This window comes from Podarcis muralis, chromosome 12, assembly GCF_964188315.1.
Source record: "Podarcis muralis chromosome 12, rPodMur119.hap1.1, whole genome shotgun sequence".
In the NCBI taxonomy this organism is placed as follows: Eukaryota; Metazoa; Chordata; class Lepidosauria; order Squamata; family Lacertidae; genus Podarcis; species Podarcis muralis.
The window spans coordinates 10,697,841-10,724,828 of record NC_135666.1 but is presented as its reverse complement, the minus strand read 5'-3'; the positions used below and the strand labels follow the sequence as shown (position 1 = coordinate 10,724,828).

The following is a 26,988-nucleotide window of genomic DNA, read 5'->3' as shown; positions in this document are numbered from 1 at the left end:
CTTCAGGCTGGTGTTTTCGGCTTCTTGTTACTGGAACAGAGCAGGATCTCAGTGTTTGAGTTCCTATAAATACTGTTGAAGGTGTGGTGTATAGCCTCCAATGTTTTGGGCAGAGAGGAGGTTCCCAGGCTAGTGTGCCTTTTCTTCTTTTGTTCCTTAATTACTTGAGGGATATCTTGAGTGATTTCTTGAGCGATATCCTGAATCCCACTTAGGTGGGTCATTAGGTGTGGATTAGTTTCTCAAGCCTTTGTGTCTTGAACTCTTGAACTTTGTGAAGAGTTTTTTTGAGAAGATGGCTGTACTGCATTTGGTTGTGCTCTGGCTTGGCTTCGTGTATAGGGGCGAGCTGTGGTTTTGTGGCCTGTGCCAGCCAGATCTGTGTAGGGATTGCAGGGGGGTGCAGCATCCGGAGGTGCCACCATGGTTTGGCTACTGGATGGTATCTGTAATTCATCTGTGGAGAGGGTCTGGGTTTGGGTCTGGTGTGGTTGATTGGTGATGGCGTTCTGTGTGCCTCTGGATCTGGTGTCAGATTTTGTGGGGAGGGCTAATTTCCAGATGTCTGGCAAGCGGGATGTGTCGTCACGCTTGTTCATGTTGTGAGGGTGTTTCTCTATCTCGATGGCTTCCATGATTATTCTCTTGTGGTGATGTTCCATGTTAAAGAGCAATTTGGAATCTGCAAAATTAATTTCGTGTCCTGTTTCTTTCATGTGTTGGAAACACATATATATATAATTTTGCAGATTCCAAATTGCTCTTTAACATGGAACATCACCACAAGAGAATAATCATGGAAGCCATCGAGATAGAGAAACACCCTCACAACATGAACAAGCGTGACGACACATCCCGCTTGCCAGACATCTGGAAATTAGCCCTCCCCACAAAATCTGACACCAGATCCAGAGGCACACAGAACGCCATCACCAATCAACCACACCAGACCCAAACCCAGACCCTCTCCACAGATGAATTACAGATACCATCCAGTAGCCAAACCATGGTGGCACCTCCGGATGCTGCACCCCCCTGCAATCCCTACACAGATCTGGCTGGCACAGGCCACAAAACCACAGCTCGCCCCTATACACGAAGCCAAGCCAGAGCACAACCAAATGCAGTACAGCCATCTTCTCAAAAAAACTCTTCACAAAGTTCAAGAGTTCAAGACACAAAGGCTTGAGAAACTAATCCACACCTAATGACCCACCTAAGTGGGATTCAGGATATCGCTCAAGAAATCACTCAAGATATCCCTCAAGTAATTAAGGAACAAAAGAAGAAAAGGCACACTAGCCTGGGAACCTCCTCTCTGCCCAAAACATTGGAGGCTATACACCACACCTTCAACAGTATTTATAGGAACTCAAACACTGAGATCCTGCTCTGTTCCAGTAACAAGAAGCCGAAAACACCAGCCTGAAGATGACGAGTGAGACCTCGTCGAAACGTCGCCTAGACACCCCAACTTTTACACGGGAAGACACCCGAGGACACCAAAACCTGCATTCCTGTACCCGTGAAAATCTACGAAAGCATATATATATATATATATATATATGCTTCAGGGGACCAGTGGGTGGAGGGGACAACCTCACAACAGCTTCTCCCTTCCCCTAGTTTGGGGGTCATCAACCCTCCTGGATCCCAAGGGCCTCTGGGACCCCTGAAGGATCTGTGCCTTGGATGCATGTTTTTTTGTGCCATGGTGGTGCTGGAGATTGCAGGACCCTTGATTTCTATGGATTAGTCAATGGAGACAGGTGTGATCTGTGCTTTGATGGTGGTTTCATTAATGTGAGATTGTTTGTTTCACATATTGTTTGGGAAAGCACAAATTAGGTAAGTTCATCTTTCAGTGTGAATGGAATCAAACTTCTCCCAGATTCCTTCTTCCAGGTAACTGGTTCCATAATTAAACTACTCTCGCCATCATCAGTTTTCATGTAATGTTCAACCAACAAGCTTAGATCTGCAAGTTTAGATCTGCTTCCTGCCCTCTGGGGCAGCAGCAGATAGCAAGTTCCTGCCCTCTTTTCTGTGATTCCCCAGCTTCAACCTGAAGTGGAATAGCCCAGGAAAGCTGTGGCAGTTCTGATCATGCGTTTCTAGCTTAAAGTCAGGAAAAGAAATGAAAGGAGCCCATCCTTACGTTCTGGGAAACAGTCTTCTGGTTCCATCATCTCTTCTGCCAGCTCAGGCATCTGCTCCAGAAGCTCTGGCGGGATTGCCAGGTCCACTGTGCTTCCTTCCGACAGACTGATTTCATCAAACTTCTAGGGGAGAAACAGGGGCAAAGGTGAGGAGAGGAAGAACATTCATCAGTCTCCTCTTAACGGAAGTGGCTGTGCTTTAAAGAAGGAGCCAGCGATGGATGATTCAGCCAGCTGGAGAGAGGATGAAAGGAAGAAAGGATTTGCTCATGCATTTTCATACAACACAGTGACCATTGCAAAAGGGATGCAGCATACGACAAATGAACAGAATATGTAAAAATGAAACAACTGCACAGCAGCATTTTCTAATAAAGGCGACGTTTTTGCTTAGCAATTGGAAAGATTAAGATAAGTGCCAATTTCAAAGGAGATCTGTGTTTCTGTTTGCATATAGGTTCAGAAAAATGCAAATTAAGTAAGAGTTTGTTAAAATGAGAACTGAATACTTTTTGTTTAAAAAATAGCTTTTATTAATATATAGCCCTTCCCAATAGAAATGCAGAAATTTAAAACTAACGTGCCATGTGGCTTACCTCCCTATCCCACTTATAACATGTCATGGGTGCAGGTTCATAACCTTCTTCCAAGAACTGAATAAATTTACCCACCAATCCTTAATTGGTCCTCCATTGGGGGGGGGGGGAGGTTCAAATACAGAGGAAAATAGCATGTCCGGAAGAAGTCTAGAATGCTTCTTCCTAGCATCTAGTTTTCTTGGTGCAGTTAGGAGCATCCAGCCACACCTTTCCCCACTGGCAGTCCTTGGTAGAACTTGGTCAGCATATTTCAGGCATGTCTTTTCTGACACACGCCCAGTTCATCTATGGTGACAGTAAGGCCTACCAGCTTGGCCAGAGCCTTCCACCATCTGAAAGCACATTCGAGAATACGGCCCAGAATCCTTTGCAGAAGGCAAGATTCCTGGAATACGTGCTCATAGGTTCCTCAGCAAGTAGAGGCAGAAAATGTTTACTGCTCCCACGGATAAATATCACTTGGTGGTTCAGATCTTATTGTGTCCTTGGTCTTTAAACATTTTCATGAGCTCCTGTGCTGCCAAAGCACAAAGGGTGTTGGGTTTGTTGTTGCTTGTGTGGTTGATATTCCAGGATAAAAAAGGAAGAAATATCAACCACCTCACTTTCAAAGAGCAATCTGGAACTGCCTCCATATGGACAAATCTGCCTCTTCAGCAATGTCTGAGAGAAGAGATGATCTTTACCTTGTGGCTAATTGCAGCCTCCCGCTTCTCTCCCGCCCCTTCCCCCGCCCCAATTCAAATGAATCCACCAGACAGAGAGAAAGCACTACCTTCAGAAGAAGAGATTAAGGGCAGAAATAACTGCTCTCTGGAGATTTACGTGAAGAATGCTCCTAAAAAAAAACACCCTTCTGCAATGGAAATGAAAACATCTGAGCAGCTGATGATTTGGCTGCTGCAGACTTCCTGGGAACATAAAAGATGGGGCCATTTTCAGGAACTGAGATCCTGTTTCAAAGATGGATTATGAAGGGAGACCAAGATGGACCCTTTTCTAAGGCTTTGGTAAACCTAGTTATACGGATGACTACAGCCCAAACTAGACAAAAAGTAACAGAGGCTGCATACATTAAAAATAACATTTAAAGCATATGTCTTCCCCCAAAGAATCATGGGAGAGCCGCAGTTTGTTATGGGTGCTGTAGCTCTGAGAGACTGCGAACTACAACTCCCAGGATTCTTTGCGGAAAAGCAATGTGCTTTTGAATCTATGGTGTGACCTAAGTTTTCCTTAGTAGGGAAATAATAGCTCTGGGTGGAATGGTGGTGGGGGGGGTAGTTAACCCCCTGCAGTACTGAGGTCCTAATCCAAAAGCCCCTAGGAGCTGCGTGATGCCCTTAGAAACTGATTACTTTTTGATAAAACATCCCAGGATGCCTGTTTGTCTGTCTTCTCCTATTAACCAGCATGGCATAGTGGTTAAGAGCAGTGGACTCGTAATCTGGTGAACCGGGTTCGCGTCTCCGCTCCTCCACATGCAGCTGCTGGGTGACCTTGGGCTAGTCACACTTCTCTGAAGTCTCTCAGCCCCGCTCACCTCACAGAGTGTTTGTTGTGGGGGAGGAAGGGAAAGGAGAATGTTAGCCACTTTGAGACTCCTTCTGGTAGTGATAAAGCAGGATATCAAATCCAAACTCTTCTTAAAATGCTTGAAAAAAAGGCAGGGGGAGTTGGAACTACCATACCACACTTTGAAAAGAAGGAGTACTGTATTTTTTGCTCCATAAGGCGCACCTACTTTTTTTTGGGGGGGGGGGATTCAAGAAAAAAAAATGCTGCTCTTGGGGGCTTTTGCGGGACGTGGGGGAAGTGAGAGAGCCTTGCTCTGTCCCTTCCCCCACCTCCCGCAAAAGCCAGGGATAGCCGCGCGAAGCCTCCCCAGGGCAGCGGGATGAAGGGTCCCCGCTGCCTTGTGGAGGCTTCGCAGGCTACCCCAGAGCTGCTCAGGAGCTAGTCAGGACTGGCGGGGGAAGCCCGGGTTTCCCCCACCCCCAGCCCCAGGGACCACACATTCGCTCCATAAGATGCACAGACATTTCCCCTTAGATTTTAAGAGGAAAAAGGTGTCTCTTATGGAGCGAAAAATACAGTAAACTCGACACAAGGCAGGCAATACAGGATTGCTTGCAAAGTTTGCTTTGATAACGAGGGCCTGCTTTGAAGATGGTGATTTGGTGCTCTGGGAGAGGGTGCTCAAACCCATCCTTCAGTTCAGATCCCTCCTGCCCCCACCCCAATCTTATCAGGGAAAACATCCCCACAACAACCCCCAAATTAACACACCAGCCCATTGAGGGGCTCCTCACTGGAGGAAAGAGTTAAGCACCATCTCTAATAGCACTGTGTCTCTGATCTTTAAATCAGCTCAGCCAGGCTTCAAAATGAGAGGGGAAAGGCACCAAGGACCACCCCACCCCCTTCTCATATGGTTCAGCTTTAAGTCCCTTAAAGAGACTCCAAAAAGAAAACATTAGATTAGCCGAGCAGGTGAACAGAGGAAATACATTGGTTGTTGCATCAGCATGCATAAGCCCCAGCCTGATAACCTGACAGTGACAAAAGGAAAGATTATAATATCTGCAAAACTCAGCAGCCCAGCCGCAGGAGGGATGAGAGAGGAACCAGAAACGAAGCAGCACAATTAAAAAGCAACAGCAACAGTGCATTGCAAGCGATCTAAGAGCCATTTTAGAGTCATCCATATAAACAGAGGTGGGGGCTGGGGCAGTGAAACACTTTTGTGGTACGGAAAATATCAAGAAGCTGATGGCGCTGATCGCTGATTTGGACGTGTCCCTCCTCTATTTAGGCCTCAGTTTCACCCCTGTTCCTCAATTTGTAGCCAAAAGTTCAGAAATCGGAGCTTTTCGCTTGGCCTTACTCCAGTGCATGAGATTCTCCTTGTGAATTCTGCTTGTGATTTCTGCATTGCCTCCAACTCTTCTCTTGGCGGCTTGACAAAGCTGCTGGCGTACTTCCTGGGTTGCCCCATGCGCTTGAGCTGGTTGCCATATGAGCCACCAGACAGTTTAGCCATTGCCTGCTTCCCAGGGCTTGGACATGAAATTGTGGGTCCAGTTGTATGTGGTGTCCCACACGGAGCTAAGCTAAGTCTTCAAAAATAGCATCATCTGGGCGTTCTTGCTGGCGTATGTCACCTCACATGAACTTCTGCCTCATTTTTCACTGTCCCATGGACAGGTGCCATGCTCTTTGATCTCCCTCTTAAACAGTCACAAATAGAATCTAATTGTGCTCTTTGGAGATGGCATTTGTGTTCTGCGCACATTTAAAGGTGGTGGAGGAAAGCAAGCTTGCTGCTGTTGCTGCTTCCTACGACCAGGCCATTCAGAAAGTTCGACTTGAAATGGAAGCACGCCGTTTTCCTTTTTCCCACTTTGTTTCGTATAGAGTGCACCTGGGTCCCAGGCAATGAGTTTCTTGTTCATTTAGTCAGTGTGCATCGATTCTCATGCTGTATGGGGCAAAACCATCCCCCTAGCTACTAAATATTCAACTTTGTAAAAACGTGGTCTGCAATTCAACAAAGTTATATGCATGTGCTCTGTATGCAGCCGGGGATATATTTAATGTTTCTACAACAGGCTGAGCAGGCAAGGTACTTTTTAAGCAGAAAAACAGCTTGCTGCCTCAGTTAACTCGTATGTGTGGTTCCACCCCCAGGAGAAACTTCAGGCACCTCCAGTTATGCAACTTCCTCCCCCGTGCTCTGTATGATTGTTGCATTTGTGAATGTATGCTATGTGCAACTGAATTTATGCTTAGGACGGAAACTGCCATATGACCAGCTTTTCCTCCAAATATTTATGCTTAGGATGGAAACTGCTATATGACCAGCTTTTCCTCCAAATGATAGACATGATTTCAGGCTATAGCAGAGAACCCAGCTCATAGCCTGAGCCTGAAACTTGGCAATTGTAACCAGCTTTTTTTGTTTTTTCAAATGGTGCATTCTGGAATTCCATTCTTGGACATTGCATGAATTCTCTGCTTTTAATTCTCTCCATACTTACCACAGCTATAGTGGCCATTCTCCGTTGTTTTTCTTTGGCACTGGCTAGGCTCATTTATAAAGGAAATGACCCCCCTCCCCCATGCCCCATGCAACCCTCGCCAATTTCTACTGCATGCACTACAGAGTTCCAGCAACGGACAGCATGCAGAAAGCAGGCGGCAAACGGTTACCTCTTGTTCCCCTACTGGCGGGACCGGAGGCTCGTCCTTTGACTGTTTGTCCGTTTGCAACTCACTTAACTCTTCGCAAATCTCAGAGGCCTGACTCCGAACAGCTGGGCTTTTGTAGCGCTGCCCTTTCAGTTGCTGTTGTTTGTCCTGGTGGAAATAATCCTAAATGGGTTTATCCCCCCCCTTTTTCCAGCATGCTCATTTCATAAGCAGAACACACAGACAGACACATACGGCCCCCAGTGAGAACAGAAAAATCAGCGTCAAATATGCTCATTAAAAGTGGCACCTCGGGGCAGCAAAGGGTGAAGGAACAAGATTGCATTTAATTAACTGTGCAATTTTTACAATAATTTCCATTGCACTTTGACAGGGTCATCAGACTCAGGCAAATTCAAACTACAGACCTTTGAGCTACGGCAGCTCTCTGGGAAACTCATGGCCTCGTTTGGCCAAAGCATCTTTACTTGGCTCTTGGCCTTACTCCATGCTTTCCTCTGGGATTGGTCACAACCCCTTCGTGAACCTCCCCTTCCTGTCAGCAGCACTGATTTTATGCAGCAACACACACACACCCCTCGTGAAGATGGTGGATTCCGCTCCTTAATTAGTCCCTGCCCTTTCCTCTGGCTTCACTGCCCTTTGTCAGACACCCCAGGCTAACCTGCTCACTAATACATACCCTCCAGCATTCATCAGAAGAAAACAGAGAAATCCCAGAGAAAATAGGCACAGTTCTCACTCCCCCGCAACTGACCCTCCCGGACCCTTCCATTTTTGTGTTGTCCCCTCCGCAGAGCATTTCCTATCGGAAGAAGGGCTACTCCAATGGGACAAAACACACACACCCTCCACCGCCCTGAGAAAATCTCTTAATCCAGATTCACAAAAAGAAAAACACACATTTGCCAGTTGTGGGGTTGGGCCAGAGAAAAAAGGAGGCGGAGCACTAAATGTAAATATTACCTTTGTAGAAGAGGCCAGAGGTGGTGAAGGACATCTTCTTGTCAGACAAAAATCTCTTAAGGAGGGTGGAAGCAGGGCCATTTTGTCTGGGGAATTGATGTGTTCTTATGAGAGACTAAGGGTCAGACAGAGAGGCTTGGAGGGCTGCATTCAGGCCCTGGACCTGAGGTTCCTCACCCCTGTGTCAAGCCAAGGCAAGAACTCCCAAGTTTGCATGTTAAAACTGCTAGGGACTAAACCCTGTGTAGAACCAGGTCCTGAGCTCCTCAAGAGGAGGATAGGAGGTTGATGAGTTAGTTGGGTGTGGGTAGAGAAGGGTGAACAGTGGGGAGGACTGGCCCACTGCTCCATGCCCTTTCCTTTCTTCTGCCACTTGGGCATGGTAGCCTGAGGAAGGAGGGTAGGTTTCAAACCAGCTGTCCCCAGCATTTAGAGACAAAGGAACTGCTCACAACTCACATTATATCGGAAGTGAAACAGACTGCTTCTCACCCAAGCAATTAATTGCTGAACCAATGCATATTTGCTCTTCAGAGCTCTCCACTAGGAAAGTCAAGGTGAAACATATCTCCATTATTTTGTGAGGACACAGTTTTGAAAAACTGCTCATCCCGCCTGGAATTTTTCTGGGGGGCCCTGGCCCATGTTTTCCTAGAGGCAGACCTTCAAAGCAGGGCTGAAGGACAGAAGACCCCTTCTGCAATCTGAGCCAAAGAAGAATTTGAAAACCTATCCATTCTGAAGGAAATCAGCCCTGAGTGCTCACTGGAAGGACAGATCCTGAAGCTGAGGCTCCAATACTCATGAGAAGAGAAGACTCCCTGGAAAAGACCCTGATGTTGGGAAAGATGGAGGGCACAAGGAGAAGGGGACGACAGAGGATGAGATGGTTGGACAGTGTTCTCGAAGCTACCAGCATGAGTTTGACCAAACTGCGGGAGGCAGTGGAAGACAGGAGTGCCTGGCGTGCTCTGGTCCATGGGGTCACGAAGAGTCAGACACGACTAAACGACTACACAACAACAATGTTCACCTCTCCTTTGAGGTAAGCTATAAATGCAATCCTAAATTCATTTTCCTGGGAGTAACATACTGTCATGTTTATTTCCAGGCCCAAACCCAGGGAATGCAGGAGCCAGTCTCCACACCATGCTCCCAACCGAAAGAGAAGCAGATTTGTGCCCAGACGCCCAAGCTGTCCTCACTGCACAGGTCTTTCTGGCAACTCTGCAGAGTGGCTGTGTGTCAGGAGGGCTGCCCTCTCTTTACAGGGCTGCCTGGTCCAAATATAGTTTGAAGATTAAAAAACATAAGAAGAGAGAGCAGGGACCTTGAAGTGTGTTGTCAACGGTTGGCACCTGGAGAACAGACTAAACAGGCATGCAGATTACCTGATCAGAGTCTTCCCCACTACGATCAGATAGTTTGCATTTCTATTTAAATTACAACAACTGTTTCTAAATTTGCACGACACAAACAAATGAGCATATGCGAATTTTATGCAAAATCTAGGTTCTCTTTGGCTCTCCTTTTTGGGCGATGTGTGTGGCCATTGTACAACTGCATCAAATTGCCTTAACTCCCCTTGCTACTGAAACACATTAACAACGCTCTGCCTGGTTTCAATGATTTGCTAAGGAGAGCTTTGAGGAGGGGCTTTCCCTGCTGTTTAAAAAGGCAATTACAAGCAGAACAGGTTTTTTTAAACAATAGTTATTTCCAACTCTTTGCATTTGGCTCATGCCACATCCTCATGTTTTACTGCCCGTGCTTGATGAGCCTAATATTATTGATGTCACGGTTATTAGCCCACCTGCCATGGTTGGACAGTTCCCTCACTGCAGGGAACAGCACAGCGGAAACAGAGAAAAATGTTTCATTTCAGACTGAAATAGCAGTAAAGACAAAAGAAAGCTTTTTGGCTAAGTAATTTGGAGGCGGGGAAATAAATGCTTTCCGTTTGCCGAGTTCATACTATAACCACCCCCTTCAAACCGCTGCTATGATCTTTCAGTAAATTTATTTGAAATTATATTACCGATTTCCTGCTTCAAAGGGCATGGGACTCAATGCATATTTTAACTTACTACAAATTGATTCAGCGCCCCCGCCCCCCCAGCCCCAAACTGTACCCTGGGCTTGAGAAAGTGCTGAAAGTAAATGCTGGGCATGTATTTTAATCAATTCTCCACAGGCCAAAAGATCACATTGATACAATCATGGAAGCTGGAATTTTGTCTGCATCAAAAACAGTCCATAATGGACAAGGGAGGACCTTAAGCAGTGCAAGAAATCAGCCGCATTAACTTTTCATTTCTTTAAAACCGACCTTCCCTCCCCCAAACGAATTGCAAGCATAATACAAATAATTTTATTCATACAGCTCTTTCGCACTAATTGGGGCTTTATGCAAAAGACAATAAGATGCAGCAGTTACACTTGAGGCACTCTGCATACTCAATGAAATGTAACATGACACAAAACCTATACATGTCTACTCCGCTCCGAGTACACCATTGCGTTCAGTGGGGCTTGCTCCCTGGTAAGTGGGCCAAGGATTGCAGCCATAATTCCAGTTGGAAAGGGGAAGTGGAGACAGAATTGCCACATCTCAGGAAGTGTTCCTGCATATGGAGTTGGGGTGGGGGGCAGTTAACCTCTTTCTCAGAGCCTGTAGGAGTTACCGTATTTTTCGCTCTATAGGACGCAGTTTTCCCCCTCCCAAAATTAAGGGGAAATGTGTGTGCGTCCTATGGAGCGAATGCAGGGTCCTTGGCTTCAGCGATAGCAACACGAAGCCTCCAAAGCACAGAGGGAGCACTCCCTCTGCGCTCCGGAGGCTACTCGTCGCTTTCGCTGAAGCCTGGAGAGCTGCCTGAAGCCTTTGGAGCGCAGTGGGACCTTGTGCTGCGCTCCAAAGGCTTCGGGTTCCTTTTGCTGAAGCCGGGAGCGAAAGGAACCCAAAGTCTTTGGAGCGCAGTGCGATGTCCCGCTGCGCTCCAAAGGCTTCAGGCGGCTATCCCTGTTCTGGGGGCTGGGGTCGGGGGAAGCTTGGGCTTCCCCCGCCCCAGCCGCGTGGCTAAAAACGAAGCCAAAACAGCCAGCGGGATCCATCCCGCTGGCTGTCTTGGCTTCTGCCAAAGCCGCGCACAGCCTCTCCCGGCTGGAGAGGTTGCGCGCGGCTAAAGAGGAAGCCAAGACAGCCAGCAGGATGGATCCCACTCACTGTCTTGGCTTCTTTACTCTTTGGGGTGGGGAGGAAATAATTTTTTTTTCTTGATTCTCCCCCCCCTAAAAACTAGGTGCACCGTATGGTCCGGTGCACCCTATGGAGCGAAAAATACAGTAAATCTCTGAGTTGGTCAACCAGAAGCACATGAGATCCACTCCAGCTTTTCTCCAAGGTTCTATGTTTACAAAGGCAATAAATAAATAAATCCTATTTACCCCCTTCCCACAGCATTTTTAACACTACATTTTATCTGTATCATTATATTGTAACCACCCCCTCAAAAAAAAAAAAAGTTCTCTTGAAAATTCATCAGCGTTTTAGAGCAATCATATCCAATGTACACATTTTTGCAAGGATTTTTGCCTTACATATCCACTTTTGCAAGCAATTTCCCTATATAATGCATAATTCATTGTTTTCCCACAAACATGCATCTTATGCAGAATTTTCCATAACAGACACATTTTTTTGAATACATTGTTCAGTTGGAGAAACTGCATCCCAAAATTCGGAGAAGTGTCGCTTCCAAAGGAAAGCTTTATTTTGGGTTGCAAAGTGCAAATTAGGAAGGTTTGCATTAAAATTTGAACTGAACTGAACTCACCCCCCCATCCCCAAATATAATTTACAGAATTTGAGAACACGATTCTGCATTAAAATCAGTAAAAAAGAAAGAAAATGGATAACTGTTTTCCAAAAGAAATAACTACATCACAGACAACTGCCAGGCCTGTTCCCTGCTCAACCAGTTTTGTATGCATGTGTATGTGTATGTCTATGTGTGCAAACACACACACACACACAACTTTCTTTTGAATTCCAAACAATTCATTATGTTTGCTGCAACAATAATACTTTTATTGACAGCAAAGATCCCCCACTGTGGGATGCTTATGTAATCTGTTCGTAATTGTTTTATGTCAAGCGTGAGTTGCCAAGGCAGTATTCATCATACTAATATTTATTGAATCAGTGGTTTTTGTAATTTATAAGGTAGAAAACATCAAGCGAGGCAATAAATTCATGCATACAAATGGAAACTGGGGTGTGAGCGTAGCTTTCCATGAGTTGCTTTTGGAGACAGGAATTTAAATTGTGTAACTACAGCCTCGTTCTCTGTGAAGAGCTCTCCCTCTGCTTCAGCCCTCTATTTCAGGCTGCAGGCGGAAGTTCACAAGGCTGAGTACCTTACCATACAGAAAGGAGAGATATACATAGCTTACATAAAATAATCCTCTGTCCCTCCCTGTACATCTTAAGGAGGAGGAATCTAGCCTAGCATTCACCTTGATATCTCATTTTTCATATGCAGGGACATTTCTATATTAGAAACATCCGGCGAAGGAGCTCATATCTGCACTGTGAAGCGTTGCAGCCCAGATACAGTTTTTCTGTCTCAGTAAGAACTGAGAACCTAAGGCTTCTGCTTAGACTCATGTAGGGTTGCCCTATGTCTGGAATTTCCCAGACATTGCCGGGATCTGGCCGTCGGAAACAGTGTCCGGGTGGAATTTGCTTAAATGTAGATTTAGAAAGACTTAGCAGTGTAGATTTTTGGCAAATTTCCTTTAAAATAGATTTTTTAAAACTCAACAGTTTTGGGGCAAAATTAAAAAACTCCACAGCTTTTGTGTCCTGATTTTCACTTTTTCAAATATGGCAACCGTAACTCATGAAAATATATAGTTCTGCCGTCCGCAACCTGGTGCCGTCCAGATGTTATTGGACTCCAATTCCTATCAGTCCCAGCCAGCACAGGCAATTGTGAGGGCTGATGGGAGTTGTAGTCCAAAACATCTGGAGGGCACTAGATTGGGGAAGGCTGATTTATCTATTAAAGCCAATTTCTATACTGCTCTTCATAACATACGTACACCCCAGGGCAGTTGACAAGGCAATGTTGATGTATCCTCAAGGCCAGTTCACACATGGTCATCACTGACTGCAGTAATTTGGAGGCAAGGAAATACAGTGGTGCCTCAGGTTAAGTACTTAATTCGTTCTGGAGGTCCGTTCTTAACCTGAAACTGTTCTTAACCTGAAGCACCACTTTAGCTAATGGGGCCTCCTGCTGCCGGAGCACGATTTCTGTTCTCATCCTGAAGCAAAGTTCTTAACCCGAGGTACTATTTCTCAGTTAGCAGAGTCTGTAACCTGAAGCGCCTGTAACCTGAAGCGTATGTAACCTGAGATACCAGTGTAAAATGCTTTCGGTTTGTTGAGTTCATACTATAACCACACGCCTTCAAACACTGCTATAATTTCCCAGTAAATTTACTTGAAATCATGTTGTTGTTTTCCTCTTGCAAAGGGCATGGGGACTCAATGCATATTTTAAGTTATTATAAATTGATTCTGAGCTCCCATCCCCCAGTCCAAATTGTACCTCTGACAGCACCAACCACTGACACACAGGCCCCAAAGATTTGCCCATGATATGAAAGGTTTCCCACCCCAATTTACTCATTTGTCTAAAAACCATCAAGCACTGACTTGAGTAGCTCAACACAACACTCCCTGGGATTGATTTTGTCTGCCACTGACTCATAGATTAGACTAGAAGGCAGCAACCAGCTAATTAACCCTTTGTGCTAGGCTCAAATACAGTGGCAAGAGCCTATTATCCCGTCTCAATGCAGATCCAGACCTTACAGATATGCCCCTACCACAGACTTATCATAGCTATTGCTGTATCTGAGCAGGACCATTCATAGAGGTGCAGACTAAGTGCACCTAAAGCTTACAAACCCTACCTGCGCACATTTCTTTTCCAACACTGACAGCAGCAGTTCAACAGTTGTGCATGCAGGTGGATGTCGGTTCTCTGAATCAGAGAACCACATCTGAATCAGGAACAAAGTTAGTTTCAACTAATATTATTACAGTGGTGCCTCGCAAGACGAAATTAATCCGTTCCAAGAGTCTCTTCGTCTTGCGTTTTTTTCGTCTTGCGAAGCACAGCTATTAGTGGCTTAGCGGCTATTAACGGCTTAGTGGCTTTAAGAAAAAGGAAACAAACTCGCAAGAACTCGCAAGACGTTTCCTCTTGTGAAGCAAGCCCATAGGGAAATTCGTCTTGCGGAACGACTCAAAAAACGGAAAACCCTTTCGTCTAGCAAGTTTTTCGTCTTGCGAGGCATTCGTTTTGCAGGGCACTACTGTAAGTGGAAAGGTCATGTCTTTGTGGTGGAGCACGTACTGTGTGCATGCAGAAGATCCCAGCTCCAATTCCTGACGTCTCCAGGCAGGGCTGGGAGATTCCTAGAGAGCCCCTTCCAGAAAGAGTGTAATAAATTCTGGGCTTGATGGACTAATAGGGCATAAGGCAGCTTCCTATGTTCCTAAGCTTCCTAAAGGTAAAGGGACCCCTGACCATTAGCTCCAGTCGTGACCGACTCTGGGGTCGTGGCGCTCATCTCGCTTTATTGGCTGAAAGAGCCGGCGTACAGCTTCTGGGTCATGTGGCCAGCATGACTAAGCTGCTTCTGGCGAACCAGAGCAGCACAATGAAATGCCGTTTACCTTCCTGCTTGAGCGGTACCTATTGATCTACTTGCACTTTGACGTGCTTTCGAACTGCTAGGTTGGCAGGAGCAGGGACCGAGCAACGGGAGCTCACCCCGCCGTGGGGATTCAAACTGCCGACCTTCTGATCGGCAAGTCCTAGGCTCTGTGGTTTAACCCACAGCACCACCCATGTCCCCTTCCTACAGCACGACAAAACAAGGAACATCTGAGGATACAAGGCTGGCTTTGGGACACCATCACAACCCAAACAGGTTGCTTACATGGTCCCACCATGCCATTATGTTCTGCACAGGATCCCTGATTACTGGGATTACTAGAAGATGAAGGACATCAAGTCAAAGGAAGATGTCAGTAAAACATCAGCATCAGAAGAGGGGAGAATAACAGGCTGTAAATCTCTGTTTGTGAGGTACACCGCCCGCCCCGCCCCCAGCAACCCCCTTTCCCATCAACAATGATGAATATTCAGTGCACCCTCAATCCCATAATTCATACAAATCTCCCTGCCCGGCTTTATTTCCTCTAAAACATACACAACTTCATTCCTCTAAGGGTTCTGTTTTTAAAATTAGCCTTAAGTGGGAGAACTTGGCAGAGGGCAGCATTGGCAATGCTAATTTCTCCTGTTATCAGTTCAAAAGGCACAAGAGTGCTTCATAAGTGTTCATTGTGCAGCGCCCAAAGCCACTACCTTTAGCAGAAATTGCTCGTCGACGATGTTTTAATCAGCGTGCACTTTATTTTCCTCTTGGTAATTGGGCTCTCTCCACAATGCAATACGAAGAATCAGGTATTACAACATAATGGGTTGACAAACACGGTCTCTTAAAGACTGGAGTGCGCTTTCTAACATTCGCTGCCGATTGCCGCCCGCTCCCAGGCACTGCCTGAAATAACCGCAGAAGATGCTTTTCAATCAATTAGGGCTTTTTGTACATTTTCACTGTGATTGAGAAAGCCTCGTACCATCACGTCCACCCAAAGCAGTCGGAGGTGTCAGAGCAACCGAAGCCACCGCAGCTTTACGGTTTCACTGTTTGGAGAAACCCATAAGAAAAACAGAGAACTCGCACAAGAATGACTTTGGAGCAGAGACTGTGGTTTGCAATCAGAAGCTATCCTCAGGCTCGTGTGCTCTTGTCCAAAACCATATATAAAACTGGAAGATATTCTAGGGCTGAGCCAAAGTGGCATTTCAAACTTCACTACTGGCGCTGTGGGTTAAACCACAGAGCCTAGGACTTGCCGATCAGAAGGTCAGCGGTTCGAATCCCCGCGACAGGGTGAGCTCTCGTTGCTCGGTCCCTGCTCCTGCCAACCTAGCAGTTCGAAAGCACGTCTAAGTGCAAGTAGATAAATAGGTACCGCTCCGGCGGGAAGGTAAACGGTGTTTCTGTGCGCTGCTCTGGTTCGCCAGAAGCGGCTTAGTCATGCTGGCCACATGACCCGGAAGCTGTTCGCTGGCTCCCTCGGCCAATAAAGCGAGATGAGTGCCGCAACCCCAGAGTCGGTCACGACTGGACCTAATGGGCAGGGGTCCCTTTACCTTTACCTTACTCAGGTTGTGGACTATGAACGAGTACACTTCCCCTGCCCCCAAATTCAATGATTCTTCAGGATATCTGCAAAAGTACTAAACCAAGTAAGGGTAGCCAATGGGTCTCAAACCCTTGGTGAGTAAACCCTACACAAATCTGGAGTGAATTCCCTAAGATTGATGGATGGCGCCTTGTATACCTCCTTCCAGCAGCACCTGCAGCCAAGCTAGTGCCCAACGTCTTGCTCTGCTTTCCTTTGGACCACAGAGGCAAGGTCTTGTCATCTGGGCAGCTCAGGACCTCCATACACACTGCCCAGGCTTGCACCCCAGGGAGGTCACTTCAGAACTGCAAACACAGGAAACAGCCCTACTAGAAAAATTAACCAATAAACTGAAACAGACACAGGGACAAATAGAAGAAGACACCTTCACCGCGGTATGGCTCCCTTTATCACATACACAGCCCAACAAGACAACGACAAAAATCCACCAACGGCATACGAATCAATATGGCTAACCTGATCCAAAACACCCACCCACTCCTCTCACACATGAAAACAAAGACCACCACAGCCAACCACAAATGAACAACCACACCCTAGGCCAACCCCAACCTCTCTCACCACCAAAGGAACACAAGCGAACAGCAAAGAACCTGCGCAAGCAACGCTGACACCAAACCCTACATATAGTAAGTAAAATAGAAACATGGTCTCCAGGTTTGAGGTTCTTCAAGCCTGAGCTAAAGGGAGGAGGCAGATTTGTGTGATTCTATGTGCAACAATGCATAAAAATTGAAGAACTCTGAGAAAGGGAGAAGGGGAGAGAGGGCTGGGCTATGAGCTGTAAGCTGAAGGCAACTTGGGGTGCCAGAACTTGTAGACTCCTGCCTTGTAGGAGTGCCGGTGCTGCTTACTATCACCTGTGCTCTATGTATATATTTGCAAATAAGACCAATATTACAAAACCACCATAAATTATCCAGCCACCTCTACTCTGAAAGGAAGCCAAGCCACAAGAACGTAAGACAAGCCTGCTGAATCAGACCAGTGGCCCATCCAGTCCACCTGTGATTCCCAGAAGCTGGTATTCAGATGCCTGATGCCTTTGACAGTGGGAGAAGTACATAGCCATCATTGCTAGTAGCTACTGATAGCCCTTCATGAATTTGTCTAGCCCTCACAAGTGGAGAGAGGGCTGTTACATCCATGTCCTCCTTGAGGGCTTCCCACGGGCATCCATTTGGCCACTGTGAGATGGACGCTGGACTAGATGGACCTCTGGTCAGATCCAGCAGGACTCTTCAGACTTTGCTAATGACAGCTGTCTACCCGCAAGCAACCTTCCTTAGCCAACATTGCAGGAGGAAAGTTTGGTGCATTCACGGGCACAGCAAATGATAGGATCCAATAAATCTGCTCGTGAACCCTGTCTGAACTGAGTGGGCAGCTGAATACATGCCCCAGAACCTTGCAATATATGACAGATACTCAGAGATTACTTCTGCAAATGAAATGAAAGCTCTGATAATCTAGAGGAAAGAAGCACATACTTAAGTCTTGGGTATCTATTCAGTGTTTCTTGGTTTGTGGCTCCAGGATGGCACCAACAGCTCAAATCACACATGTACGCACCCCCCCCCAAAAAAAACCCCTTGATTATTTCTGAGTAGCAGTGTGACTTCTCCCAAAAAACAAAAATTGTGTGAAATGCTCATTTCAGAGCAGAGTTTTTGCTCTGGGGGTGAAAGAGGAATCCTTGAAATACTACCCAACAGACCAAGAGTGACATATAGGCTGAAGTCTGGGCATTTGTCCAAATGCATGTTGTCAAATGAGCAATGCCTGATATCATTCATTCAAGTGCCATGGATTTTTGTGACTACTAGTGGTTTATTACATTTGTCTTCTACGGCTTCACATACCTTAGGTGCCATACTACGGCACCTCGTCCTGAATAAATGACTCAGAAATCTTTGGGGCAAGAGTGTGTATGACAGCGTCCTTTACACTGGAGAAAGTAAGTGATGGAAGGAAAAACAATGATCAGGTCTTAACTGAAAGGAGGGCAGGCATAGGAATACAGGGTTACTGAAGACTCTGGGGTGGAGAGAGGCAGCAAAAGCAGCTCATTGTTTGGGGTGAAGCTACTATGCAAGAACACCAGACTGGCTCCTGCCAATGTGTTTGTGCTGCACTGACCTCACAGAATCACAGAAATGCAGAGTTGGAAGGGACCTCAAGGGTCATCTAGTCCAAACCTCCTTCTGTACTGCGGTATTTTAACTATATGACCCTTGGGATCACGTCCACCTCTACGTTTCTAGGATTCTCCATGAGGTCAGCACAGGGCAAACACATTGGCAGGAGCCAATCTGGTACCCATTTGCACCGCACTGACCTCCACACCCCTCCACCTCTCCCTCTTGGTAAGCAACCATGACCCACCTGTTGGGAAGCTAGCATAGCAGATCCTTCCCACCTGGCAATGGTGGACAGAGAATCTTACAGTATGCTGCGTTGTGTTGTGTGCATTTGCAAATCAGGTGTAGAATCTAATATTTCTATTGCACTGTGGTATATTCTGAAGCTCATCGTTCACCAAGAACCTACTGAGAGGGAAAGGCATCAAGCTGGGAATGCACAGAGTTCATAACTCCTGAGACCTGGCACCCTTGGGACTGGAAAGTGTTCAGTCAAGGGCTTCAGCTGGAAGTGAAAGGCTGTAGTACACATGTGGCATTACACATGGCAGTACACATGTGTTGCATACAAAAGGTCTCAGGTTAAATCTCCAGCATCTATGCGAAGGGGGTCAATAAATAGCACTGGGGCAGTGGTAACTTCTAGAGCCCCCTTTATACATGAATTAGTCTCCATGTTGCAGGAGTCCATTGGCTTAGACCACAGTGAGACCTCTTAAATGGAAAGGGGCATATGAGTGGTGTTATATCTGCAAGTGTTTTGTCTAGATGCCCCGGTGGACTCCTGCTGGCCTACGTTCCCTCCTGCCTTGACTCCAGGCTGAGTGAAATTTTTGATCTACCCTGTGGACCATCCAAACACAGCACTGTATATATCTCCCTCCCACCCTCTTTATTGAGCTGTCGTTCAATGGCAGAGCTCATGCTTTGCATGCAAAGGGTCCCAGGTTCAATTTTTGGCACCTCCAGGTCAGACAAGGGTAAGACCCCTGCCTGAAACACCCGAGAGCCACTGCCAATCAGTAGGAGACTAGGTGGGCCAATGATCTTGCTCATGATACGGCAGATTCCTCCGTGCCATTGCGTTCCTCTGCTTTGCAGAATCACCGCGGCTCAAATCTGATGCAGAACGGAGCACGGCTTAAAATAAGGATGTGTGTGCATGCTTGTGTGTCAAAATTAGAAGTTACATTTGGGTGCTTTAGATAAGTGCAAAGGCTTCCCTCGCAGCAGCAGGCAGCTCACTCATGTCCATATGACCCAATTAGTCAGCCCATCATAACAAATGTATACAGGCAACTTCTGAAGACGAGTGAGCAAATGCTGCTGGTTTAGCACAGCCCCTGTGTGCTGCGTTCCAAAGGATGCCAGTGAAGAACAAGGCTGCCTCATTGGTCAAAAATGGCTAGAGTGAAATAGCCATAACACTTAATTCTCTGTGTGTGTGCACACGCGCACATGCACACAGATGCACATCAAAATTCTGATTTCTAACCATTTAAAAAATAAATAAATACCATATTTCTAGACTGCCATTCAGGAGAGAATGGTCACAGGTCAGCTTCAGGAATTAAAAAATAATAATAATATCTCCATGCAGAAAAGAGTAAAAAACAATAAAACAAACATTTTAAATTACATGAAAACAATGAGAATCTTCGCCAAATCCCCAGTGTCCAATGGGGTGAAACAGTTCTCGCTAATGGGGAAAGGGGTAGGTCAGGGAACTGCCATCAGCTCAGAAGCGAGAGGTAGAAGGGCAGTTGTGTTATAGGGAACCTCCGAAGATCTTGCAAAGCAGTTCCTCCTCTGGCGAAGAGGAAAGCCCCGCCTCCAGTGGGGAGGAGGTGCAGTCGACCAGGAGATGCTAGGGAGCCTGAGCAAAGCGGAGGGGAGGGAAGTACCCCCTTGCCAGCACCCACTCTGTGCAGTAGGTTTCGGCGCAGAGAGGGGAGGAGAAGGATGGAGGTCACGCGACTGTTATGCTGGGGGAGGTACAAGGACCACCCACTCCCAGATTCTGCTAGCAACTGAGCCAGACATGAACTTGCGGCACTCTTCACCGTAAATAGTTTGCACTAAGAATAAAGCTTGGAAAAGACAGGTCGGAGTCTTGCCTGTTTGCTCTTGAGCAACCACCCCACCCCCTGACAGGGTACATAGAGACAGTGGACAGCATTCCACAACTCCCAAGTCGCCCAAGAAAAGGCCCTGCTAATGGTAGAAAGTCAGCCTTACTACCTGGGCAGTTATACGTGTACTCACACACATATAAGTCCTATTACAGTGGGGTTTAATCCCAAGCAACTGTGTAGAAGATTACCATCTAAAGCAGGGATGAGGATTGTCTGTCCAGGTGAGATGTTGGACTCACCTGTTGGGTCAGGGATGATGATGTTTGACTACAACTACCAGCTGGAGGGCCGTGGGTTTCCCATTCCTGGTTTTAAAATATACACTTTTGTGTGCAATTTTGCCTAAAACACAGGGTTTTTATGCTGAGCATTTTCCCCTAACCCAGTTTACCCTAGTAGATGCAATTTTTGTACACATTCCTTGGCTGGGAACGGGACTGCTAAATTCAGAGAAGTGTGACTTTTGAAGGGCAGCTGTGTTTTCAGTTGTTGCATTGTTTTGGAAAGTGTGAATCGGGCTGGTTCATTTTTGAGCACGATCTGAATCATAGTTCTTCCCCATCCCTGGCACCCTATTCCAGCCTGTGCTGTGCCATTGTATACATCTTATGTGCTTTTTTTCTTCTTAAAACCAGTAAACACGGCATTTTGTGCAAACATTTATGTAAAGCACTTATTTTTGAGAACATGTTGTGCACCAAAAATGGATTTCAAAATCTGGAGAAATATGTGATGCAACTGGAAGCTGCACTTCGACCCGTTGGTGACTTGGGGAGCTCAGAACGGGTCAGTCTGCTGGAAGAAGTGGACAAAGCAAATTTCTCCCCCATTTCTAACTCTACAATTCTATTAGATGGGAACCAGTCAATCCTACATTCAAGTCCCTTCCATGCCACAAAGACAGCTAAAGGTTTGGGCTAGACAGTACATAAGAATGCCCAACACTGAGTCCATCCTGCTCATTATTGTCTGCGCTGACTGGTAATGCCTCTTCAATCAGGATTCTTTCCAGGTCTGCCTGGAAATGCCATACTCTGAGTCTTGGGCCTTCTAAATGCAAAAGGTTTGCTCTACCATTATGTCATGGCCTTCACCAATGAGAGGAGCAAGAGAGGAGCACCTGCCCAAATGGATGCCATATTTGGGTGCCATGGAAAACATCAAAGGGAAAGTGATGTGTACTTTTTGCTCCGCTCTTCCTCTTCCAGAGCTTCCTATTTAGGCACGGGATATTTTCAGAGGTGTGCTACTTTATTGCGCTGCTCAAAAGTGGTCCTTGCTCGGCAAAGGTGGCTGTTGTCCAGTGTAGGTCTGGATAACAGAAATACTTGTGGAAATTAAATTTTGCCCAGTTAAACTACACAACGCTCAACGGCAGGAGAAACGCTATCTCACCATCTGAACTTTCCAATTGCTGTGCTCAAAAGCACAATGCGCCCTGCTTTCTTGAAATCCTCTGGGCTTCTCCCAAACTCAATTCCTGGACTTTGTTGTTGTTGTTAAGACTGTTATCTGATGCTCTTCACTGGAGTGGGAGCTCAGGAACACTAGTACTCGACAAAAGAAAAAAGAAAAAAGAGTGGCCATTGTTGCTAATCTTTGCTGTCTCTCTATGCTATACAGTGGTACCTCGGGTTAAGTACTTAATTCGTTCCGGAGGTCCGTTCTTAACCTGAAACTGTTCTTAACCTGAAGCACCACTTTAGCTAATGGGGCCTCCTGCTGCCGCCACGCCACCGGAGCACGATTTCTGTTCTTATCCTGAAGCAAAGTTCTTAACCTGAAGCACTATTTCTAGGTTAGCGGAGTGTGTAACCTGAAGCGTATGTAACCTGAAGCATATGTAAGCTGAGGTACCACTGTACAATATCATGAAGGGCAATGATCAAGTACAGCTCCCTTTAACTGAGTATAAATAATATTTATTTTTTAAAAAATGTTTGACGGACTACTGTATTTTAATAGAATCATAGAATCATAGAGTTGGAAGAGACCACAAGGGCCATCGAGTCCAACCCCCTGCCAAGCAGGAAATACCATCAGAGCACTCCTGACATATGGTTGTCAAGCCTCTGCTTAAATACCTCCAAAGAAGGAGACTCCACCACACTCCTTGGCAGCAAATTCCACTGTTGAACAGCTCTTACTGTCAGGAAGTTCTTCCTAATGTTTAGGTGGAATATTTTGTTGGAAGCCACCCAGAGTGGCTGTGGAAACCCAGCCAGATGGGCGGGGTATAAATAATATTAGATTATTATTATTATTATTATTATTATTATTATTATTATTATTATTATTATTATTATCATCATCATCATCATCATCATCACCACAGGAACTCCTATACAGTGCTTGATGCAGCATGGCTTCATGGGCTGGCAGTGGAAAGCACAGAACTGGGTGCAGAACCCGGCTTCCTGAGAAATGCAGGTTTCATTTGCAACAATCGTGGAATAAAGTTAAGAGAAATTATGCAGGTGTGCTTAGTTTGCACAATTTAAGCCAAGGAAATTTAGTTGGTATAGAAAACAGATAATAGAATCATAAAATTGTAGAATTGGAAGGTACCACAAGGTTCATCTAGTCCAACTCCTTGCAATGCAGGAATCTCAACTACAGCATCCATGATAGATGGCCAGCCAACCTCTGCTCAGAAACCTCCAAGGAAGGAGAGTCCACAATCTTCCGAGGGAGACGGTTCCACTGCGGAACAGCTCTTACTGTCAGAAAGTTCTTCCTGATGTTTAGTCGGAATCCCCTTTCTTGTAACTTGAATCCATCGGTTAAGGTCCTACCTTCCATAGCAGGAGAATACAAGCTTTCTCCATCTTCCATGTGATAGCCCTTTGGATATTTGAAGATGGCTACCACATCTCCTTTCAATCTCCTCTTTACCAGGCTAAACATACTCATCTCCCTCAACCATTCCTCATAATGTTTTGTTTTCAGACCCTTGATAATCTTGGTTGCCCTCTTGTGCACGTGTTCCAACTTGCAAATATCCTTCTTAAATTGTGACACCCAGAACTGGACATAGTACTCCAGGTGTGGTCAGACCAAGGCAGAACAGAGCGGTACTATTATTTCCCTTGATCGGGACACTATACTTCTGTTGATGCAGCCTATAGAGTAGCATTAGTGTTTTTTGCTGCTTCATCACACTGCTGACTCATGAAGCTTGTGGCCTACTTAAGATCCCTAGACCTTTTTCACATGTACTACTGGCAATAATAAATGTGATGGCATATAGCTAACCAGATCTGGCAATGTGGCAACTTTGTGAAGCCAATTCAGATTCGGGCAATGGAACACTGTCCTCACTTTGAATTGGCTTTGTGGCTCCTCACTTAATCAAATCTGATGAGTTATTTGGTATCAACACAAAAGGCAATTCATACTGAGAGTACGAAGCATTGTCTTCCCTTGAATTATGTGTTGGGAAGGAAGTTATAATACAATTTTGTGTCAGATTGCATATTCTAGGATTGGTTTTTCTCCCTGGGTAACAAAACAAGCAGTTTCAGTTTACAGGTTGAGATCTGTAGCACTTTTGACAGCCATGTTGTGCTCCCCACACAGAGACCCACTGACTAAGAAACCTCAAGGCAAAAGTCTCCCAAACACAACAATCTCCCACCCGAGTCTTTGGTGGCAGGGTAGTGGGAGAACTAATAATAATAATAATAATAATAATAATAATAATAATAATAATAATAATAATTCTATGTCGCAGTTCATCTGAGGATCACAGGGCACTTTAAAAAATGAAAACACAATCATGCATAACATAGTAAGAAACGAATACAATAACTGCTTTAATCAGTCGCCTCAAGTGATCCTACACAAAGCTGAATCATGCAAGGCCCCACGCTTTTCACTGACTGCTCGGCTCTTCAGTGGACTTTGGTACTGGATCCATTACGTTAACTGCACTTTGGGGAAATGCAGAAATAAGTATGTCAACATTCCGAGTTCTCTCCCAGCCCAATAGGTTAATCGCATTGGCAAGCGGCCTTGTTATGAGATGGGTTCCTGCGCGTGTGGAGGGAATGGTTCTTGCCGTCACATGTATCCGAGTTCCTTTTGCCTGATTTATATCAGTAGCGACTCCCGAGACAAATCTACTTCATTACAGGAATCCCCCCCAAGGAAAAAATCTGGGGGCAGAATGGTGGGTTCCCCTGTGATGGATGTCAGACACGGATATTCATTAAGGAACACTGACCCATCTGCTGCCTTTGCCATGTTTCTTGGGTGAACGACAGCAAATTCAACACACAGAGGGAAGGCTAAATATCAGCTGGATAGATTATAGGTAGATTGACTGACTATAAGGATTTTTTATATCAACATTTGATTGTATTCCCATGCTGTCTTTATGTCTTTGCCTTTTCTTTGAAAGCGATCTCTGCTTTTTCTGCCTTCCAGTATTCTCGGGTAGAGGCCCAGGCACCTAGGAGCAGGTGGGGTGGCAGGGGGCTTTGTGGGTCAGATGGGGCAGTTGAGGGCGATTCAGGATACAGCTAGGCAGGTCAGGGAAACAGACCAAGAAACAAATGGAGGAGGCAAACCTAGCAAAGGAAGCAGGGTGAGGACAACTCCAGGGGGTAGCAATGGGCAAGAGGACATTCCCTCCCCAAAGCTGTCCTGCTGCCCCATTCGCTCATCCCAGATCTCAGTCACAGCACACTTGTTTTTAATGTGTATACCAAAATCTTCGCTCCCCTAATTGTGGCCTTTGGCAGCCATTTGCTCCCCCAAACTAGTTTTCCTGGAGTCACTCTGGAGGCCGGCAGAGACATAGCCTCCTAGGAGAGGGTGGGGAACCCCGGGCCCGGAGGGACACATGTGGCCCTCCAAATCTCTGGAGAGAATTGGGTGTCTAGAATTCTCTGGTGTTTGCATGGAAGACTGTCTTGCCAGAGTGGCGCATGCTCTAGTTATCTCCCGCTTGGACTACTGCAATGCGCTCTACGTGGGGCTACCTTTGAAGGTGACCCGGAAACTACAACTAATCTAGAATGTGGCAGCTAGACTGGTGACGGAGCGGCCGCCAAGACCATATAACATTGTTCTTGAAAGACCTACACTGGCTCCCAGTACGTTTCCGAGCACAATTCAAAGTGTTGGTGCTGACCTTTAAAGCCCTCAACGGCCTCGGTCCAGTATACCTGAAGGAGTGTCTCCACCCCCATCATTCTGCCCGGACACTGAGGTCCAGTGCCGAGGGCCTTCTGGCGGTTCCCTCACTGCGAGAAGCCAAGTTACAGGGAACCAGGCAGAGGGCCTTCTCAGTAGTGGCACCCGCCCTGTGGAACGCCCTCCCACCAGATGTCAAAGAGAAAAACAACTACCAGACTTTTAGAAGACATCTGAAGGCAGCCCTGTTTAGGGAAGCTTTTAATGTTTAATAGGTTATTGTATTTTAGTGTTCTGTTGGAAGCCGCCCAGAGTGGCTCGAGAAATTAGATGGGCGGGGTTTTATTTATTTATTTATTTATTTATTATTATTATTATTATTATTATTATTCCCTAAGGTGCAAAAGTAAGAGTCACATCTATTGCTCTGCTCACTTTTGCCTCTGGCCCTCTCCTGCCACTGGCATGTTGCCATCAGGCTGAATTCTTTGAAAATAAGTGAACCTGCATCACAAAATTTGGAGCCGTGTATGGGACTTCCTATGGCCAGGAGCATTTTCCACCAGTTAAGGTTGGCAAGTTAGCTGTATCCTCTTCTGGACAGAGATAGCATCCCCACAGTTACCTGTGCTCCAGTAACGTGGGACTACTGTGATGCATTGTAAGAGGAGCTGCCCTTGAAGACTAGCCCAGAACTTCAGCTACTACAATACACGGCAGCTACCATTCTAACAGGGTCAGTGGAAGGGAGCACATCATGACAGGTTTGAAACAGTTGCCCTGGATACCAGCCTGTTTCCAAGCACCCTCCCAAATGACAGTTCTTTCCTTTTACGTGCTGAACAGCTGAAAACCTGGGTAACTGCAGAACCAGCGTCTCCCACGCAAATATGCCTGGACATTAAGATCGTCCTAAGATGGTCTGCTCTGCATTCTCCTGCCTTTGAAGTAAGGAACCCAGTGATGGAGGAAAGGACATTTTCCACCGGGGCTCCTTCTGTTCTGAAATCCCCTCCCCAAGGAAACTTGCCTAGCATCTATTTGCTGTAGTGGTGGCAGCTGAAAGGGCCTTTTCATCTAACCCAGTCTTTTTACTGTCACCTTTCAGGTTTGTTTTAACCTAGAGCCCTGTTTCCGCTGTATTGGACAGAGTGCTGCTGTGGCTGTTTTGAAAACAGTTTTTGTTTTATGCCTTTTAAGAAGGTCTTATTGTAGGCTGCTCTGAAAGTCTTCAGACTAATAGAGCAGAAGGTAAATACTTTCAGCAAACAAACA

The 26,988-nt window shown here is 46.0% G+C and overlaps 1 protein-coding gene across 10 annotated transcripts in view; it reads right to left on the bottom strand.

The window, feature by feature from the left end:
• The window catches only part of LOC114607605 (sodium channel protein type 5 subunit alpha-like), a 301,831-nt gene that overhangs the window by 52,693 nt on the left and 222,150 nt on the right, over positions 1 to 26,988 (bottom strand). For 6 of the 10 annotated variants that reach the window (XM_077936723.1, XM_077936714.1, XM_077936718.1 and 3 more), the window contains exons 18-19: positions 6,971 to 7,132; positions 2,159 to 2,282 (exon numbers count right to left, since the gene is read on the bottom strand). In XM_077936723.1, the coding sequence (XP_077792849.1) occupies positions 2,159 to 2,282; positions 6,971 to 7,132 (286 nt within the window). The remainder of the gene's footprint in view (positions 1 to 2,158; positions 2,283 to 6,970; positions 7,133 to 26,988) is intronic. The other 4 variants (XM_077936716.1, XM_077936719.1, XM_077936720.1 and 1 more) reach the window with 2 other exon arrangements.